The sequence below is a fragment of the Nycticebus coucang genome, chromosome 6 (assembly GCF_027406575.1).
Source record: "Nycticebus coucang isolate mNycCou1 chromosome 6, mNycCou1.pri, whole genome shotgun sequence".
Taxonomy (NCBI): domain Eukaryota; kingdom Metazoa; phylum Chordata; class Mammalia; order Primates; family Lorisidae; genus Nycticebus; species Nycticebus coucang.
Window position 1 is genome coordinate 103,494,093 of NC_069785.1, and position 20,863 is coordinate 103,514,955.

Here is a 20,863-nt window from a genome sequence, read left to right on the forward strand (position 1 = left end):
CAATCATGGGGTACAATGTTTTTATCAAACTGGTTAACATAGCCTTCACAGCATTTTCTTAGTTATTGTGTTAAGACATTTATATTCCACACCTTTTTTTTTTTTTTTGGTCTTAATACATGGATGGCTAGAATTTCTGGAATGTTAAATGCTGGTGATAACATTCATCCTTGAACACAGAAAAAACGTCTCTAGTGTCTCCACCTAAGTATGTTCATGATTAGTCTAAGGTTTTGGTTTATTTTGTTGTATTAAGAAATCATCTGTAGGCGGCGCCTGTGGCTCAGTGAGCAGGGCGCCGGCCCCATATGCTGAGGGTGGCGGGTTCAAACCCAGCCCCGGCCAAACTGCAACAAAAAAATAGCCGGGCGTTGTGGCGGGAGCCTGTAGTCCCAGCTACTCGGGAGGCTGAGGCAGGAGAATCGCCTAAGCCCAGGAGTTGGAGGTTGCTGTGAGCTGTGTGATGCCACGGCACTCTACCGAGGGCAATAAAGTGAAACTCTGTCTCTACAAAAAAAAAAAAAAAGAAATCATCTGTAAAGGGGGCGAAACAAGATGGTGAAATAGAAACCTCCAGTTATGAACCGTCCACACAACACCAAATTCAACAAATATCCACACAGATAAGCACCTTCAGAAGAACCAAAACCAGGTGAGTGATCATACTACCTGGTTTTAACATTGTAACAAGGAAAGAGGCACTGAAGAGGGTAGAGAAGACAGTCTTGCACTGCCTACATCACTCCTCCTCTATCCTCCCATGGTGCCCTACCAGCACTCCGAGTAGAGAAAGAATCTATGACCAGGGGAAGGAGAGTGAAGTGACTGTGGAAATTTGCATTGAACCTAGGGCTGCCTGGCACAGGGCAACACAGCCCAGGGCAAAAATTTGCCAATGTCCACAGAAGGAGCATTTAGACCAGACCAGCCAGAGGAAATCCTTCACCCTGAAACCTGAATCCCAGCTAGTCCCACCACCTGCGCCTGGACTAAACTTGGAAGACAATTGAACCACTGGGGCTGCAGAACTTGAGCAATTCCTGGGGCTGTGATGGCTCAGAGCCAATGGACTTGGGGTACATAAAACCCAATGAGACACCATCTGAGCCAGTGCCTGTGTAATCCCTCACCCAACCACAAGCAATACAGCTCAGAAACAGTCTTCTTCTACTTGGCAAAAGGGAAGGGAAGAATTCAGAGAACTTTGCTTTGCAATGTGGGTCTGTCTCAGTCACAGTCAATTACAGTACCAAGCAGACTCCTGAAGCCCCTGAGTCCAGACGTTGGTTCCTGGATGGCATTTCTGGGCCTACACAGGGCCAAAGGAAAACACGCTGCCCTGAAAAGAAGAAATCAGGCCTGGTAGGATTCACTGCCTGCTGACTAAGGAGCATTTGGGCTTTAAATAAACATCAGAGGTAGCCAGGCAGCCAGACTGAGTCACCTCAGGCTTTCAGTGAGACTGGTTGGCTTCAGGTGTGATCTGGCTCTGGTGGCCACAAGGGAGTGCCCATGTCACTCTTCCCTCAACTCCAGTGGCCCAGGACAGAGCGTGAGGGAAGAGAGTGAGAGACTTTGCCTGGTGATTCAGGGAATTCTTTTATACCTAACCCAAGGCCACCAATGCAATACTACCAGGAATCGCAAGCATCACAACATTACTGGGCTTGATGCACCACCAGTCCTGATACGGCTGCGGTGACCAAAGACTTTGATCACAATACTCAATTCCTTTTGAATATCTGGAAAGCCTCCTTAAAAAGGGTGAGTTCAAACAAGCCCTGATTGTGAAGATTAAAATAAATCTTCAATGACTAGACATCGACCCACATCTACAAACATCAAAAGCAACAAGGAAAACAAGAACTCACCATATGAACTAACAAAGTACTAGTGATCAATCCTAGAATGATGGAGATGTGTGACCTTTCAGAATAATTCAAGTAGTTCAGAATAATTTAAAATATTTGTTCTGAAGAAGCTCAATGAACTTCACAATAACACAGAAAAGGAATTCAGAAGTCTATGAAGAAATTTAACAAACATGCTGAAATAATTTTTTTTTAAATCAAGCAAAAAATTCTGGAGTTGAAGAACTCAACTGATAAATTGAGAAATGTATAAGAGTCTCTCAACAGCAGAACTGACCAAGCAGAAGAAAGAATTAGTGAGCTTGAAGACAGGCTATTTGCAAATACAGTCAGACAGGAAAAAAGAATAAACAAGAAGGAAGTATTATCTACAAGATTTGGAAAATAGCTACAGAAGGGCAAATGTAAGAGCTATTGGCCTTAAGGAGGAGGTAGAGAGAGAGACTGGGATATAAAGTTATATTTGAAGAAATAATAATAGAAAACTTCCCAAACCTAGTTAAAGATATCAGTATTTCTGCTACAAGAACACCAAGCAGATTTAATCCAAATAAGATTACTTCAAGGCATTTAATAATTAAGATCCCAAAGGGCACAGTAAAGAAAAGGTCCTAAAGGAAGCAAGAAAAAAGAAAAAATAAATAACATATAAAGGAGCTCCAATATTTGTGACAGCAGATTTCTCAGTGGAAAACACAGAGCACAGAGTGGCATGACACAGTCAAAGTGCTGAAGCAAAAAGAAGCTTAATCCTAGAATGGTGCACCCTGCAAAAACATCCTTCAAACATAAAGAAGTACTTACTCAGCCAAACAAAAGCTGAGGATTTCATCAACACCAGACCTGTCCTACAAGAAATGCTAAAATGAGTTCTTCAATCTGAAAGAATAGGACATTAATGAATCATAAGCAATCACCTGAAGGTATACAGCTCACTGGTAATAGTAAGTACACTGTCATTTTGGTATATAAACCACTTTATATATTGAGTAAGAAGACTAGGAGACAAATCTATCAAAAATAACTACAACAACTTCTTAAGAGATAAGGGTAGCATTTCTGCTAGATTTCTCCTTGCATGTTTGTTTGTAAACAGAATTATCATATGTTTAAAATAATATGTTTTTGATAAGCCTCATGTTAACTGCAAATGAAAAAAACCTACAACAGAAACACAAAAAACAAGAAATTAAAACATAACTACCAGAGAAAATCATTTTTAACAAAAAGGAAGTAATAAAAAAAGACCACAAAACAACCGGAAATGAAATAACAACATGGTAGTAAGTCCTTAACTATCAATAATAACATCAAACATGAATGGACAAAACTCCAAATCAAACGACATACAGTGGCTGAATGGATCGAAAAACAAAACCCAGCTATATGTTGCAAGAAACCCATTTTACCTAAAAATAAACACTCAGATTGAAAGTAAAGGATGGAAAAAGATATTCCAAGCAAAGAGAAACTAAAAAAAGGCTATATTTCTATCAGGTAAAATAGATTTGAAGACAAAAACTGTAAAAAGAGACAAATGAAGTCATTACATAACAATAAAGGGGTCAATTTAGCAAAAGGACATAACAGTTCTAAATATGTATTTCTGTACCCAACACTGGAGCACTCAGATACATAAAACAAAAATTATCAGACCTAAAAAGAGATAGACCCCAATACAATAATAATCATGGAGATTTCAACACTCCATTTTTCAGCATTGGACAGATCATCCAGACAGAAAACCAACAAAGAAACATTAAATTTTATCTGCATTATAGGCCAAATGAACCTAATAGATATTTACAGAACTTTTAATCCAACAGCCGCAGAATACACATTCTTCGCCTCAGCTCATGAAACATTCTCAAGGATAAACCATAGTTTAGGCCACAAAATACGTCTCAAATTTAAAAAAAAATTGAAATCATACCAAGTATTTTCTTGACCTCAATGAAATAAAACTAGAAATCAACAAGAGAAATACTGGAAAATATACAAACACATAGAAGTTAAATAAAATGCTTCTGAATGACCAATAGGCCAATGAAGAGATTAAGAAGGAAATTTAAAAATTCCTTGAAACAAATGAAAATACAGCATATCAAAACCTGCAAGATACAGCAAAAGCAGTAATATGAGTAAAGTTTATAGCAATAAGTGCCAACATTAAAAAAAGTAGAAAATATTAAAAATAAACAACCTAATCAAGGATCTCAGAGAACCAGAAAAATAAGAGCACACCAAGCCCGCAATTAGTAGAAGAAAAGAAATAATAAAGATTGAAGAAATAAATGAAATTAAAACCAAAAATATTACAAAAATTCAACAAGTCATTTCTTTGAAGAGATAAACAAAATTGACACACCTTTAGCCAAACTAAGAAAAACAAAGAGAAGACTCACATAAATAAAATCAGAGATTAAAAAGAAGACATTACCACTGATACTGCAGAAATCCAAAGGATTAGTAGAGACTGCTATGAACAACTATATCTGAATAAATTGGAAAACCTGTAAGAAATGGGTAAATTCCTAGATGCAGACAACCAACCAAGATTGAACCAGGAAGAAATCCTTAACCCAAATAAAGCAATAAGAAGTAATGAGAGAGAAGCTCTCATTAATAAAAAGTTTCCCACCAAAGAAAAGCCCAGGATCTGATGACTTCACTTCTGAATTCTACCAAGATGCTTGATTTGGTTGTTTATTTGAATACAAAGAAGAATTGATACTCACTGGGCGTGGTGGCTCATGCCTATAATCCTAGCACTCTGGGAGGCAAAGTTAGGAATTTGAGACCAGCCTTAGCAAGAGTGAGACCCCATATCTACTAAGAATAGAAAAAGTAGCTGGGCATGGTGGGCAGGCAGCTATAGTCCCAGATACATAGGAGGCAGAGGCAAGAAGATCTCTTGAGCCCAAGAGTTTGAGGTTGCTGTGAGCTCTTGGTAAAGTACTATGGTACTAAAGTACTATGGTACTTTACCAAGGGCAACAGAGTGAGACTGTCTCGAAATAAATAAATAAACAAACTGATACCAATTCTATACTATGCTACCATTCTAAAAAATAATCAATGAGGAGAGAATACTAATTCTATGAAGCCTGTGTCACCCTGATACCAAAACCAAAAACGTAACAAAAAAAGAAAACTTTAGGCCTATAAATATGATGAACATAGATGCAAATATCGTACTAGAAAACAAAATTCAACACCACATTAGAAAGACTATTTTCATCATGATCAAGTGGGACTTATCCCGGGTATGCAAGGATGGTTCAACACAGGCAAATCAATCAACTGACGTGATACCTCATATCAATAGACAAAGGACAAAAACCATATGGTCATTTTAATTGACGCTGAAAAAGTATTTGATAACCATTCAACATCCCTTCTTGAGAAAAGCGGTCAAAAAATTGGGTACAGAGGAAATTTACCTCAATATGATAAGGGCCACATATAACAAACCCAAGCTAGTTTCATACTGCCTGGGGAAAACTGAAAGCCTTTCCTCTAAGATCTGGAACAAGACAAGACGCCCACTTTCAACCTAGTTCTAGAATGTCTAGCTAGAGCAATCAGACAAGAGAAAGCAATAAAGGAGATCCAAATTGGAAAGAAATAAAATTATCCTTGTTTGCAGATAATAATGATCTGATATCTAAGGAAACCTGAAGATTCCACAAAAATAAACTATTAGAACTAATAAACAAATTCAGTAAAGTTGCAGGATACACAATGAACATAGAAAAATCAGTAGCAGTAATAAACAATATGAAAAAGAAACAAGAAATTAATCCGACTTACAACAACTATAAATAAAATAAAATACCTAAGAATAAATTCTATTAACCAAAGAAGTGAAAGAACTCTATAATCAAAACTATAAAGCATTGAATAAAGAAACTGAAGCGGATACACACACACACACACACACACACACACACATATCACGCTTGTGGATTGGAAGAATCAATATTGTTAAAATGTCCATACTACTGAAAGCAATCTACAAGTTCGATGAAATCCCCATCAAAATAACAATGACATTCTTTACAGAAATAGAAAAAGTAATCCTAAAATTTATATGGAACCACAAAAGACCATGGGCAAAAGGACAAAAGTGGAAGAATCACATTACATGACTCCAAATCATAATACAGAGCTGTAGTAATCAAAACAGCACGGTACGAGTATAAAAACAGACACATATGGAACAGAATAGAGAACCCCAAAATTGATTCACACCTTGATAAGGAACTTATCTTTAACAAAGGGGTCAAGAACATATTGTGGAGAAAGGACAGTCTCTTCAATGAAGGGTGCTGGGAAAACTGGATATCCATATGCAGAAGAATGAAACTAGACCCTTATCTCTTGCTGTATACAAAAATCAAATCAAAATGGATTAATACCTTAAAACTGAGACCTGAAACTCTGAAAATCCTAAAAGATAACATTAGGAAAATGCTTCAGGACATTGGTGTGGGCCAGGACTTCCACACCAAAGTAATACCCCCAAAGCACAAGCAACTCAGGCAAAACTGGACAAATGGGATCACATCAAGCTAAAAAGCTTCTGTACAGCAAAGGCAACACTCAAAAGAAGTAAAGAGGAAACCCACAGAATGGGAGGAAATATTTGCAAACTACCCATCTGACAAGGGATTAATAACTAGAATAGATAAGAAGCTCTAACAACTCAATAGGAAAAATCAAATAATCCAATTTAAAAATGGTCAACAGATCTGAATAGACATTTCTCAAAAGAAGATGTGCAAATGTCCAATAGGTATGTGAAAAAATGTTCAACCTCTTTAGTCACCAAAGAAATGCAAGTCAAAATTACAATGAGATATTACCTTACCCCAGTTAAAATGGCTTTTATCAAAAACACAGGTAGGCGGGGCCCAGTGGCTCATGCCTGTAATCCCAACACTCTGGGAAGTTGAGGCATGTGGATTGCCTGAGCTCACAAGTTTGAGACCAGCCTGAGGAAGAGTGAGATCCCATCTCTAAAAATAGCCAGATGCTGTTGTGTGTAGTTCCAGCTATTCAGGAGGCTGAGGCAGGAGAATTGCTTGAGCCCGAGTTTGAGGCTGCTGTGAGCTATGAAGCCACAGCACTCCAAGAGGGTGACAAAGTGAGACTCTGTCTCAAAACAAACAAACAAAACCACACACACAGGCAATAAGGAACACTGGTGAGGATGTGGGAAAAAAAAACCCTCATACACTGTCAGTGGGAATATAAATTACTGCAACCATTATGGAGAAATAGAGCTACCATATGACCCAGCAAAGCCCCTCTGCTGGTGTATATCCAAAGGAGGGGGACGCACTATATTGAAAAGCTATCTGCACTCCCATATTTATTGCAGCACAATAGCCAGGGTTTGGTTGGAATCAATCTAAGTGTCCCTTAACAGACGAATGGATAAAGAATTTGTGGTACATATACACACTATTATACAGCCACAAAAAAGCATAAAATCCTGCCATTTGCAACATGGAACTGGAGAACATTGTGTTAAGTGAAATAAGGCAAGCACAGAAAGACAAATCTTATATGTTCTCACGCAAATATGAGGTAAATATTAAAAACGACTGATTTCAGAGACGGAGAGTAGAATGGTGTTACCACAGGCTGGGAACCGTGGTGTATTGGGACATAAATTGGGGATGATTAATGAGTATGAAAATATAGTTGGATAACTGGATAGAATGAAAAATATTTGATAGCATAACGAGGTGACTATGAACAACCATAAGTTATCCTTTAGAAGAATGGAACTAGAATGTTCCTAACATAAAGAAATGATAAATGCCTGAGGTGATGGATACACCAATTACCTTCATTTAATTAATTCACATTGTATGCCTGTATTAAAACATTACATGTGCCCTATAAAGATAAACAACTATTACGTACCTGTAATACTTAAAAATTAAACAGTAAAAAGAAATCATCCTTCCATACTTTTTTTACTAAAAGATTTTCAAATCAGAAGTGGATTTCAAAATTCATTACTGTTGCTTTTAACATAGGTGCGTTTATTAATATGCATTATACTAGTATTTTCCAATGTTGCATCTGTATAACTGGAGTAAGATCATTTGATCATGCTGTATTGCCTTTTGGACAGAGGCTTAGATTTTCTAGTTGGTGTCTCTGTGTCAGTGTGTGTGAGTAGACCTGTGCACACATGTTCCTTTGGAACAGTTAATATACCGAATTAACTGTTTCTTAATAGTTTGAAAGAACTTATCCTTACAATTATTGCTTGGGCCTAGTATACTTCTTTGAAGATAATTTAACTCTTTTTGACTTTCCAGTTCTTCAAATGTTACTGGTCTATTCTCTTTTGAGAATTCCGGCAACTCTGCTGCCAGCAATACAATTTCCAGCAGGATATGGGCAGCACTTGCACAGCTATTCTTATTTACTGTTTATACTACCCAAGTGAGGTAAGGAAAAACATCTCAGAGCTCCAGAGAAATCCGGGAACAAAGTCAAAATCACCCAGTCTATGGTCCCAATCCCCTCTCTTTAAAGCAGAGGTTCTCAACTTGTGGGTTGCGACCCACAGGAAGTGTATTAAAGGGCCACAGCATTAGGAAGGTTGAGAACCACTGCTTTACAGGCTCACCTGGACTATAAGACACTGCATGTGTATGTCTGTATTTTTGAGTCCTAGTTCTGAGGAGGAGCAGAGGTTGGCAGGTGACCTACACAAAGTACGTGCACCAAGAAAGGGGCGATTTGATTTTCACTGTGAGCCCAAAACGGCCCCTCAAATCAACTCAATATGGCCTGCCCTGTTCTCTTCAAACATAACACACTTGTGATCATTTCCTGGAGGCTCACAAGTCTATAGACTGTAGATTCTACATTCCTCCTCCACACATCAAGAATCAGAGAAATGTTCCCAAAAGGAGCATCTTGACAATTCATTTGCCCCCTGAGGGATCGATGGTCTCACATTTTGAATTCAGTCTTAAATGGGACTGCTTACAAGTTTTTATTTTTAAACAGAAGACACTTTTTCTATTTTGAGATAGTAATAATCATTCTATTCTCTGGGTTTTCAAAGGACACAACAGCAATGATTTAAATTAGGATTCGGGATTTTTCCTGTGATTATAATGACTGATCCAAATTTGTATTACTTTGCTTAATTTTAAGGGCCATAATACATAATCATAATCACCACAATGAATGATAATATGGTCACAATATCCTTCTCTAAATGTTATTTCCAGGCCTTTAATAGCTATAAAAGGATTTTTGTAAGTGTAAAAAGCATAAATTCATATATTACAAATAATACAGGTATCTTTCTCTATACTCTGCAAGGATTCCAGGAGCCACTTAACTTTTTCCTCTTGCGCAGGTAGAAGAAATAGTGAGTGACCCAGAGGACAAGCTCCCACCTAGTGAAGACCGAACCCTGGGGTTATGTCCAGGTCTGACCAAAACAGCCTGCAGCTCAGCAAGGCCGACCTTCAGAAGTCCCTTGAGGTTCTTGCCCTGGGATTCTCACCGTTCAGCTCATGCCAGCCTCAGAAGAATGCTGTCCTCATGTCAAACTCTGTCAAAAGGTGAACAAAACCCCCTTGCCTCTGTTTTAAGAAAGCACAAGCTGCTTCAAATGGATACAAGTCAATGAAAGGGCTTACAATTTCCTATTAACATTGCTGAAATTTGGCTGGGAAAAGGAAATTTACTGAATAGCTACGAGAAAAAAGGAGAACTGGTTACAGAAGGTGCAAGCAGCGCACAGAATGAGAAATCTTGTTTTTGGCAATCTCAGTCCACTGCTCTCCAGCCCCAAACAGGACATTGGTTGTGCTTCTTTCCCGTCTAGGATAGGAATCTGAGACAGACCTCACCTCTGGAGCTTTGTGGACGCCCCTCTCAGGTGAGCCCAACCCACTCACCCAGTTCAAGATCAGGAAGTGGCCTGCACATGCACGTGTGCACACATTAACAGGTGCAGACATCTACGTCCTTATACCTCCCCTGCCACCAGCATCTCCCCTGGGCACGCTCAGGAGAGTGTGTTCTAAGAGTTCAAACCATCATCGCTTGGTTGCTCTTTTCTGGTCAGGTGGTCAAGGGGCTGAAAACACTATAGGACACACTTGACTTGGGCTTCCCAGGGACACAGGCACCATTCTCCCTCCTAGCCAGTTCCAATGAGATTGCCTTCACTGGTTTTGTTTTGCAGCCAGAATCCACTATGTACTCTACTTACCCATCTGCACTCTACTGCTGCGTGTTTTATATCTTGGCTTCTTCCAAAGGTCCGTTACAGAACAAAAGCATCTACATGTTCGTAAACTGCAAGAGTTTCTTCTTAAAGTAAGATAAAAAATTGCTCTCTTATTCACTATTTTCTTTGATGGAGAGATGAAGAAAAAACTGGGCACACTCCCACATTCTGATCCATGCATCCTTTATTCCGTCACCAACCACTGTGCTGCCTCCAAGCAACGGTACACAAACTGGCAATCAACCACAATCCAGTTGTACAACAATCTGAGGCTTACAGTACATTTAAGGCTTTGAAATTTGAAAATAAAATTAAAATAAAACCAAAGACCCCCCCCCTCCAAAAAAAACCCCAAACCCCCAACCAATACAAGTAGTGTAGCAATTTCAAGCATCTTACATTTCTGATGCTTACTTGGTGCAACTCCAGTGTCAAAACCCAAATAACTCCTAAACTAAAAAGATTAGTTCAGTGAAATTTTAATTACATAAATTCTTCAAAGCATAAACTTGGAATTTTTGTCTTGGAAATGTTATAAAATTTTTTTAATAGCAAAACATAGGAATAAAAACATATTAACAAAATGTATTCAATCATTTATATTACAAACGAGGAATTTAGCAGTTCATTGTTGTATCCTGACAAAAGAAAACTACCCATTAAGAATCTATGCACAATGTGATTGCAAATATGTACAGTACTTTAAAAAAGCCTTACGAGGAGGAGGATTTAGAGAAGGTAAGTCGGCTAGGCTCTTTGTTAAACCAACCAGACAATCAAAATATTAAAACTCTGTTGGCTAGTAATAAATTTACACTTAAAAAACCCCCTAGTTTTCTTTTAAGAATATTCCAGTTATATTTATATGGGTACAGTTGATGAAGCTGTTCATGATAAATCCAGTAAATTACCCTTCAGTTTACTTCTCTAGGGAAAGATCAGCATGGTAACAGAAATTAACAAAGGAATTTTCACCACAGTACTTTCCAGTTACACTATCACAGCTTCACAAATGGATTGAACCCATGAGTCCTGTGGCTGAAAGAGAGCTGCACATCAAATACGGAGGACACAGGTGGGGACAGAGCTGCATCCTGCATAAATGAGTCAGAAATGATGGTAGGATGGAAACAGGGGAGCATACTTCACACAGCACCGGAAAACTGTCCCTACACTCAGCTCTCATTCCCACTCCTGCAAGGCAATGAAGCTGGGAGTCATGACTGCTCAGTTTAATGCGTTGTGTGAATTAGTAGAACCATATCTAGCTACAGAAGACTGAGATTTTGTCAGCTCTTTGATAAGAACACCCTAAAGGCTGGGCACTTCTTTGTGGTTATGAATCCATTACAGCTATCCAGTTAAAGCATGTGCAAACCAGAGGGCTCTTCCGTTCACAGTAAATGAGGTAAAATCAAGTTGTCATCTTCAGGAGTTAGGAAGTTCGTGAGCTATGAACTGTTTTAGTCTCTCTAGGTACTGTGCGTAAAGCTCTATGTCATTATGCCCAGCCCCTTCTACCCAGAGGGGCTCCACAGCGCGGGGACAGCGCTCATACATGGCTAGGCCATGGGAGAAGTCGATGACCTCGTCTTCTGTCCCGTGAATGACCAACACAGGAGAGGTGACCTTAGAGATCTTGTCAATGCTGCAAAACAGAAGGGAAAGGGGTAGAAAAGACTCCTCAGTCACACTTCAGGACAGGCCAATTAACATCCATACGCAAGGACGTTAACGCTGGGTTTTGTTTTGTTTTATTTTAAATTAAAGACTTTGCTTCCTTAGACCAGTTTCAGGTTCACAGCAAAATTGAGAGAAAGAGATTCCTCATGGGCGCCCCCACCTGCCCAGTCTCCCTCACTGTCAGATCCCCACCAGGTCTAATGGGGATCAGTGGCAGAGTGGACATTTGTCACAGCTGACGAGCCCGCACTGACACGTGACGATGGACTACCTTTTATTCTCTCATTTTTTTCTAGTAATTAATTTTTCTTTTTTAAACAAACTTTTCCAGCTAGAATACCTTTGGATTTGCAGGAAAGGCACAAAGACAATACAGAGATTCTATATACTCCTGACTCATTTCCTGTGGGCTAACAGTATATATTACTAGGACTCATTTGTCAAAAACTGAGAAACCAGTGTCAGTACATTACAATTAACTAAATGCCATACTTTATTTGAATTTCACTCATTTTTCCATCAATTGTCCTTTTTCTCTTCCGGGAGCCATCAAGAATACCATACTGCATTTAGCAGTTGTGTTTTCTTAAAGTATTTCATTAATAACAGAATTCTTAAGAGCATGATTATCAAACCAATAACTATTTTTGACATATTCATATTTTTCAAAGAATTTTTTGAAAAAGTAAGTGGGCCAGTACTTAACATATCTTAAATGAATGTTTTAAAAGCTAATGCCTAAATTTTAAAATAAAAACTGTACTATTTAGTTTAAAAATTTAATTTAATACCTATGTTGGACTCCAAATGACTTCTATCTACAAAAATCAAATCTACTCTCAAAAAATGAATATTTGAGGATCTTCAAAAAAATGTGCTTTAGGCTCTGAAAGTATATCCCAAAGAGGAATTCCAAAGACTCTAAGCATTTCGTGTTGGGTATGTAGGTGGCTTCTCTGACATAGATATAATAATCATTTCATCCATGAATAAATCAGGAAAACTGGATGTCTCTCTCTCTCTCCCTCCCTCCCCTCCTGCCAAAGGGCCTCCTGTAGTTTACCTCTCTTCCCAAATTTAATCCTAGTTAAAGTTATTTTAAAAAAAAAAAACAATTGGCATTATTTGCGGGCATCTATTTGTTTCAAGTAATAGCTAACCTTTATTAAACATTTACCGCAGCTGGGTGCTCTGTACGTCATACAGTCACGACTAATCATCAGTGAAACACAGGGGGTGGGGGGTGGGGGGATGACCACCTCTGTTTCATCAGGGAGGGGCCTGGAGCAGAGAGAGCATTACACAATGGGCATGAGGTCACAGGGATAACAAAGAGCTCTAATGCCCATCATACATTCTGAAGACCTGCAAACAACTGTCATCTAGCCTATATGAACAACTCACGAAGCTGCAGACTACTTTACAACATCCCGGAAAAACTGCAAAACCTCTTCAGCCATGTAATCTGCCAAGATCAGAGCATCTGTGGCAGTATTCAATTATGCAGATTAGAAGTCTTATTTGGAATCCTACTTCTCCCTATATTTAATTTTAAAGTGACTTTAAAAGAGTTCAATTACACTCAGTTAAAAAGATATTTACTCTACAGTACAAGGGGCCTGGGACCATGTTCCACAGCACAAATTTAAGAGAATCTCTGCTGGCTGGAGGCTGGAAGTGAAATTAAATGCCATCATCTGATCCAAAATGAAAAGGCGGCAAAAGAAAATAAATCTCAAATGAAACAATGCTCTCTTTATTTCTTTATTACTTAGAGGAAATGGGAATGTATCTTCGCTTAAGGAGAGGCGTACAGAGACAATTCTGCCCTTTGGTACCAATGGACACCACAAGTCAAAGTTTACTGAGTCCAGTTAATGACGAAAATCATGCAACCAGTACTGGTTTGAAATCTATCATATTAATGATGCCCGGTACTGAATATGATGAGTCATCTCTTTTTGCTGTCTCAGGTTCACCAACCTTAATTAATCTCTAAGCCTCAGCGTCCTAACCTGTACAGTGAGCATAGCAGTCAGACCACCTTCTAAGGCTGATGTGAAGACTGGGGTTGGGCGCGGGGGGAACTGAGCATGAAATGCGTAGCCTGGCTGTCAGGTAAACTCAGCACAAGATTAATTGTCAATTTGCTATTAATTAATAAGTTGCAATTAGTTGTCATGGCAGTATTTCAAGGTATATTCTAATTCAAAAGCCAGGGGAAAAACTGTTCATTTCTGTTGCCAGGGTAACTCCTAGCATTGCTTCCCACAAACATGCCGAGTATCTCTTTCAGCAAACTGGCCTCTCATTACCAATTCAGCAGAAATCAGGCCACATCTGAGATGCACATTAGCATTCCCAGCCACACCACTAGAAATCTGCAGTACAACTTTCCCATGAAACTGAGTTTCATTGAATCCTGGTACAAAGTGCACAGAATTAAAGTTTACCTGAGGTGGTAACATGTTTCTTCCTGTGAAATCAGACAGTCTGGGTAACAGATCTTTATGTAATCAAACGATGTTCTTTTTTTACCCCAGGCAATAGCAGAATGTTAGCAATTAACAGGTCAATCAAAACCCTAAAACTGTACAATATTTCTGCTGAGCTTTTCTCAATATAATGGCAGCATGAGCCAGCCTCCCCACATTAGACCACTTTAGCAATGTGCCATGGGGAAAGCTTTGGAACCAAATACTTTTTATTAAAAATACTTTTCTCATCTTAGGTTTTTAAAAAAAAACCAACGTAGACATGTTCAAAGGAAGGTACTCCAGAAATCAGCATGCTTATCCCTTTTGCAGTTCCAGGGTATTTTACTTCCTTCTGTTGGGGGGGTGGGGAGGAATAGGCACAGCAGGGGCAAAGTTGGTGGGGGCTCTGCGGGTGGACATCCCAGGCATGTTGGGCTCTCCCCTGCTCGGCTTCCCTGGGTGTGTGGGGGCACTTCTGCAGGGTTGAGGGTTTCCAGTCAAAGTGGCAGAGCTGGGTGAGACAGGTGGCAGGTGGGTTTATACATTTGTAATACTTACCAAAGACCAAAACCTGGCTTGCTAGTAACTCCCTTTGGCTTTTTCATTCTATTTATGGTAAGATTAAGCAAGCCCAGGACCGTCTACCTTAGCTGTGCTGTCTGACTAACAACGTAAGAGAAAGCTCAAAATTGTGCCTGCTGGCAGTTTTTATTGGTGTGTGTAGCTCACTGCTAGCTGCCTTGCCACACATACTACACATAGCTTTTTGGGATTCGATGATAGCCATCCCTCTGAATAAATGAACGAATTTTGAACTATTTTCTTTAGAACATGGACATGTTGTTTTGTTTTGTTTTCCCCTGCCTAGGACAGCTGAATCAATTAATCCTAGGCGCCAGCATGCGTCAGATCCTTATACAACATTTGGGAGATTTTCTTAGGAGATTTTCTTTGGACAGTGTTTGTGTCATATGCACTTCCCAGCACTGGCTCTGGCACGCAGGTGTATTCACTAAGTGTTTGTGAGGGGCACACAGCTAACAACAGCATCAGATCGGAACGTGGTCACTGGCTAATCAGCACTGACTTGCACACATGTGGACTTACCTAGGGAAAGCATCGAAGCAGTATGTTTTCCTGGTATCTGGGAAAGCCACGCGCAAACCAGACATCAGAGGGGAATGGAGAATTACAGCTGCGCACTCGTATCGGGAGGCCAGGTCTACAGTGGGGACTGTCCCGATGCTCTGACCATAGAGGATGATGTTCTCGGGACTGACTCCATACCTGGAGAAATCAGAGGTTGTATGATAAGCTAACAATGAAGACAGAGAGGGGAAACACCTAATATCGTAAACCCACAAAACTCCCACCATCCACCAGCTTAAAGCCATTATCACCCAATGTGTACACCGTAGCTTAAGATGAATATGAACCTGAGAAAACCAAATGTTAGGAGCCTATTTCAGTAGCAAGTGACTAAGATTCTGTCTTCCATAAGATTTATAGAAGGAATTAACACAGTAATTTTTTCTGGCTGATTACCTAAATACATTTTAATTCAGTAGCTATCAAGTCATCTATTTCCCATTATTCTCTCTTTATATTTGCTCTGATAAGCACATATACATTTCTAAAGTAAAAACAAAAGCAGGTTGATAGCAAATTGTAATATTAACAATTCTTCGAGTGAAGTGCTAATGACGAAAGGTATGAATATTTACCAGAAAAAAAGTTTACTAGGAGACCATGAATTTGGAGAAAACTATATTTTCTTTAGCCTCTTCATGGGGCTAAACCCTTCCAAGTCTTTCAATCTATCAATGGTATCCAAATCATTCTCTTTCAATTTTTAGTTGGGTACAAGGCTGCATAGAATACAGGCTTCATTTTCCAGCCTGATATGCCCAGAGAACTAAACTCTGGCCAAACAGACATCAGCAGAAAGGACGTGGGCCACCTCCAGGCCTCAGCTTTAAAGGGGGCAGTGTGCTCTCCTGGTTCCCTCTCCTCTTTCTCTTGGGAAGTAAAGCGCAGTGGCCCCTGTAGCACCCTACATCTGCTGACAGAACAAAACAGAAGGAGACCCAGAAAAATATGTGCTCTTTTATCAACCTACAAAGGATATTTAGAATATATAAAGAGTGCCTAGAAATGAAAAAGAAAATTAGGCAAAAGAGATGAAGACACAGCGTAGAAGAAAAAAACACACATGCCCAACACACACACAAGCACATGTGATGCTCAGTCTCCCTAGTACATGAAGATGCAAATTAAATCTGTGGGTTATTATTTTATACTCAAGAGATGGACAAAAATTAAAAAGTCAGACAAGGACAAGAACACAGGAAAAGTGTGACACTATCACATAGTGTGGGAGTGTACACCTGGGGAAACAACGTGAGGTTATCTGGGAAAGCTGAAGACTGGGAGCCAAACTCCTGCAGCCTACAGGGCAACAAGAAATGCTTTCTGCCGGCTGCCTCCAGGGAGGAGGACAATCAATCCACTGTGGAGGGGGATGGCAGGATTTCAGTCCAGCTTCCCCTCTTGCTCCATAAAACTTCACAGGAATATGGGGGCCCTTAAGAAGGAATTTGGGGAGGGAGTGGCTCTTCCTGGCAAGCAAGCACTGAGACATGCTTTCTAAAAAGCTGTGCCTGGGCTGTGCCATGAGGGCAGACAGGGCCCCAACCCCTGGAGAGGCAAGGCCTGGCTTATGGAGCAGCACAGGGCACACAGCATGGCAGCTGGGGAGCAGAGACGCAGCTGGGAGAACTTCAATGGGAAGCTCATGGGTTAGAGCCCATCCAGGAGAAGATAAAGGCCACTGGAGTGTCCAAGGTCATCAGAAAACACCATTAAGGAAGTATACGGGCAAGTAGTCAAGTGGGAAAAGATATTTGCCACAGACATAACCAACACAGAGCTTAGAACTAGAATATGTAAAGAGCCACTGCAAATCAATAAGACAAACAAACAAGAAAAAGAATGCTACAAAATAGGCATTTCATAAAAGAAATTAAATGGCAAAAGGGGGGGAGTGGGAGAGTGGAAGTGCTAGCAAAGGGGGAGGAAGGAAGGGAGAAGAAAGAACAGAGTTACTCGCTTCATTAGTAAAGAGGGAACTGCACATTAAAATAATAATGACACTCCACACACTCATATTTAAAAGTCTGAAACACCAAGTCTGGCAAGGATGGAAACAACAGGAACGCTCCTTCACTGCTGACGGGCGAGTAAGCTGATAGAACCACTTTGGAAAAAGCTTGGCAATATTCAGTAAAACTGAACATATATTAACACATTCCCAGGGACCTAGCAATTCTACTCTAAGGTATATTCACGACAGAAATAAGTGCTTCTATACACTGGAAGTATACGCAGACTACTGTGGGGCGCATGTCTGCACGGTGGAGACAGCACTAAGGTGTATCAACAGCAGAGTAACAAACTGCAGGCTGGTCGTGCTGCAGACCACACCAACGCATCTGCAAGACACGCTGTCAAGAAAAGAGGCTGACACAACCGAATGCACTTTGTATGACAACATTCACAAAAAATTTACATCCACCAAAATTGAACACTGTGGGAATATTTAATTGGGTAGTAAACCTACAAGGAAAACCAAGGAAATGAATTGGTTAGAGTGAGGATGTAATCACAGACAGGAAGGGGAAGGGTTGTCACTGGGGAGAAGCAGGTTCTTTGGAGGCTGTAGAAAGCTGGTTCAGGCTACCTTTTGTCATAGGCGTTCCTTTTATAAGTCATTAATTGGACAAGAACTTCTCTGTATGGCGGTTATATTTCATGACAAAAAAAAAATTCTTTCAAAGTTCACCAGATACTTCAGATACAGAGACAGCCCTCACAAAACCGTTAGGACTCACAGTAGATTTTGTGCTAAAAATAAAGCAGTAAGAAAACATGAAACCATTAAAAACCATGTTTCGTAAAACACTGATATGGGGGAAAACTAATGTTAAAATGTTCAATACAAAGCAGCCTCCAAACCCAGGGTCACAATTATGTTTCTTAAAAAAACCCAAAACCCTCTATCTATGGAAAAGAGACTTGACAGCAGTAAATGAAAATAACGTCAGTAAGAATGGTTACCTATTTTCAGGTGATGAGACTGAGAGTTTTTCTTCTTTCAAATTTTCATTCCTAATTTCCTTTGGTTATTAGGTAGTGATTTGTTGGGGGTAAAAAACAAGCAACATTGCTGGTCCTTTTTGCATAGAGAAGGTAAGCTTGCCGCTAACTGCCAGTGTTCACGTATTTGTGAAAACTCGTATGCTGGCCAAAGGCTCAGACTTGTTAGCACTGTGTTACGGACTTTTCACTTTTCCCAGTCTTTACTGTGCTGAGAGGAAATGAGGAGTTGGGGAGGTGGTAATTCTGTGAAGGTACCAAGATCTTCAGGAGAACCGGGAGGCCTCTGTTCCAGTAATACCTTTTTTGCAGGCCAATGAAGCAGTCTTTTCATTGTACCAGTAAGATAGTTTTCCCCATCAAAGTAGAAGACTGGAGATCTCTCTGCCAAGGTTCTGAGAAGTATCTGAAGTACTTGGGAAACCAGTGTATCTTACTTATTTTAATGTAAATTACCTGGCTCCCCATTTTCAAATTCTTTTTTTTTTTTTTTTAAGAGACAGAGTCTCACTTTATCACCCTCAGTAGAGCGTTGTAGCATCACAGCTCAAAGCAACCTCCAGCTCTTAGGCTTAGGCGATTCTCTTGCCTCAGCCTCCTAAGTAGCTGGGACTACAGGTGCCTGTCGCAATGCCTGGCTATTTTTTTGTTGCAGTTTGGCCAGGACCGGGATTAAACCTGCCACCCTCGGTATATGGGGCCAGCGCCCTACTCACTGAGTCACAGGCACTACCCATTTTCAAATTCTAATTCAGCAGAGTGTGTGGATTCTTCAAACTTTATGCTGGTTGACAATGGGCAAAAAGGGTTGGACCAATTCCTAAAGCTGCTTTAGTTCTCAAAATAAATTACATAAAAAAAGAGTCAGAGAGAAAGAGTGAGTGGAATCTACGTTAGTAAGTTGGTGTGAAACAAAGGCCAGCTTATGATTACAGCTTTAAAAAAAAAAAAGGTAGCAGGATCAAGTGAAAAGCACTTTCTCAAAAGCATCATCAGCCCAAAGTCTAAAACTCTTCCTTTGAAATAAAACAGAAGTTAAACCTGATCAATCTGAACAAGATAGTAGCTCTGGGGCAGTCAGAAACAGTACAGGAGAAATAGAAGTAGTATTTGTACAGGAGTTTTGGATTTTAAATTATGATTCGCTATTTTGAGGGGGTATCACAGTGTCAAAAGGTTGAACGGGATTCCTTCTAGCAAGCAGCACCTTCATGGGTAAGACAGAGGAGGCAACAGGGCCCACACAGCCCTTTCTTAGTATTCTCCATCCCTAGGTAGTGTTGGGAAAGTTCAGTGTCCCTCCTCCCCAAATATTATACTGTAAGAGCACAGACACTGGGGGTGGCTGCAGGGGTCCTGGGCAACCCCACAGTCCCATTTTTCCCTGCTCCCTGGCATGTGCAGAAATACTGTGTCCTCACACCAGGGCTAACCTTCCACTCCAGGACTCTGAGACTCTCCTCCACCCCCTCACAAACTGCAATCTTTATTTTCTCAGCACTACAGAACCCAAGTCTCTGAATCTGAGAAAGGACCTGTCTTGGTATGCGCTCCCTGGGCGATGGCCCCATCTTGCCCCTCCACATCCCACCCCCCTACCCTTTCACACACTCAACATTAAGGCCCATGAAATCCACCTGCGGCCCCCACCATGTCCTCTGACCTGCTAGTTTAGCTGTCCCCGGTCCCCCAGCTCTTTCTGGCATCTCCTGCAATTCACCCTCTCCTTGGCAGTCTACACTGAGAATGATACCTTTCTTCTTAAAATTCACTCCTCAGCTCTGAACACTGAGCCACCCTTGGGCTGTCCTCCTGCTCCCTGTGGCAGATGGGCTCAGTCCCCTGCACTGGCTCATGTTTTCCACGATGTTGCCTTCCTATCAGGCTCTCAGATTTCCTCTCTGGATGACGTCACTTAACCCCATGACTTCAACTATTAACTTTATGCCAGCTGTGATGGCTAAGAGATGTCCACATAGCTGGTAAAACGTTATTTCTGGGTGTGTTTGTGGGGTTTCTGGAAGAGATTAGCACTTGAATCAGTAGACTGAGCAACGAAGATGCGCTTGCCAGTGTGAACAGGCATCACTCAATTCACTGAGGGCCCAGACAGAATAATCAGGAGGAGGAAGGAGGAATCCTCTCTTCCTGAGCTGGGACATCCATCTCCCCAGCCCTCGGACACTGGAGCTCCTGCTTCTCAGAGTCTGAGGCTTATACCTGCATCCACCATCCCCTGGGCCCCATCTGGTTCTCAAGCCTTTGGCCTCCAAGTCCAGTGTGTCACACCATTGGCTCCTCTGTGCTCTCGGGCCCTCAGAGTGGGACTGCATTACACCACTGGCTTCCCTGAATCTCCAGCTTATAAAAGTTAGACGGTGGGACTCATCAGCCTT

The 20,863-nt window shown here is 40.6% G+C and overlaps 1 protein-coding gene across 1 annotated transcript in view; it reads right to left on the reverse strand.

Moving 5' to 3' along the window:
* Positions 1-10,318: 10,318 nt before the first annotated feature.
* ABHD17C (abhydrolase domain containing 17C, depalmitoylase) overlaps positions 10,319-20,863 on the reverse strand; it is a 53,623-nt gene continuing 43,078 nt past the window's right edge. Inside the window, exons 2-3 of the mRNA XM_053594242.1 lie at positions 15,420-15,599; positions 10,319-11,800 (exon numbers count right to left, since the gene is read on the reverse strand). Coding sequence (XP_053450217.1) covers positions 11,581-11,800; positions 15,420-15,599 — 400 coding nt within the window. The 3' untranslated portion in view covers positions 10,319-11,580. The remainder of the gene's footprint in view (positions 11,801-15,419; positions 15,600-20,863) is intronic.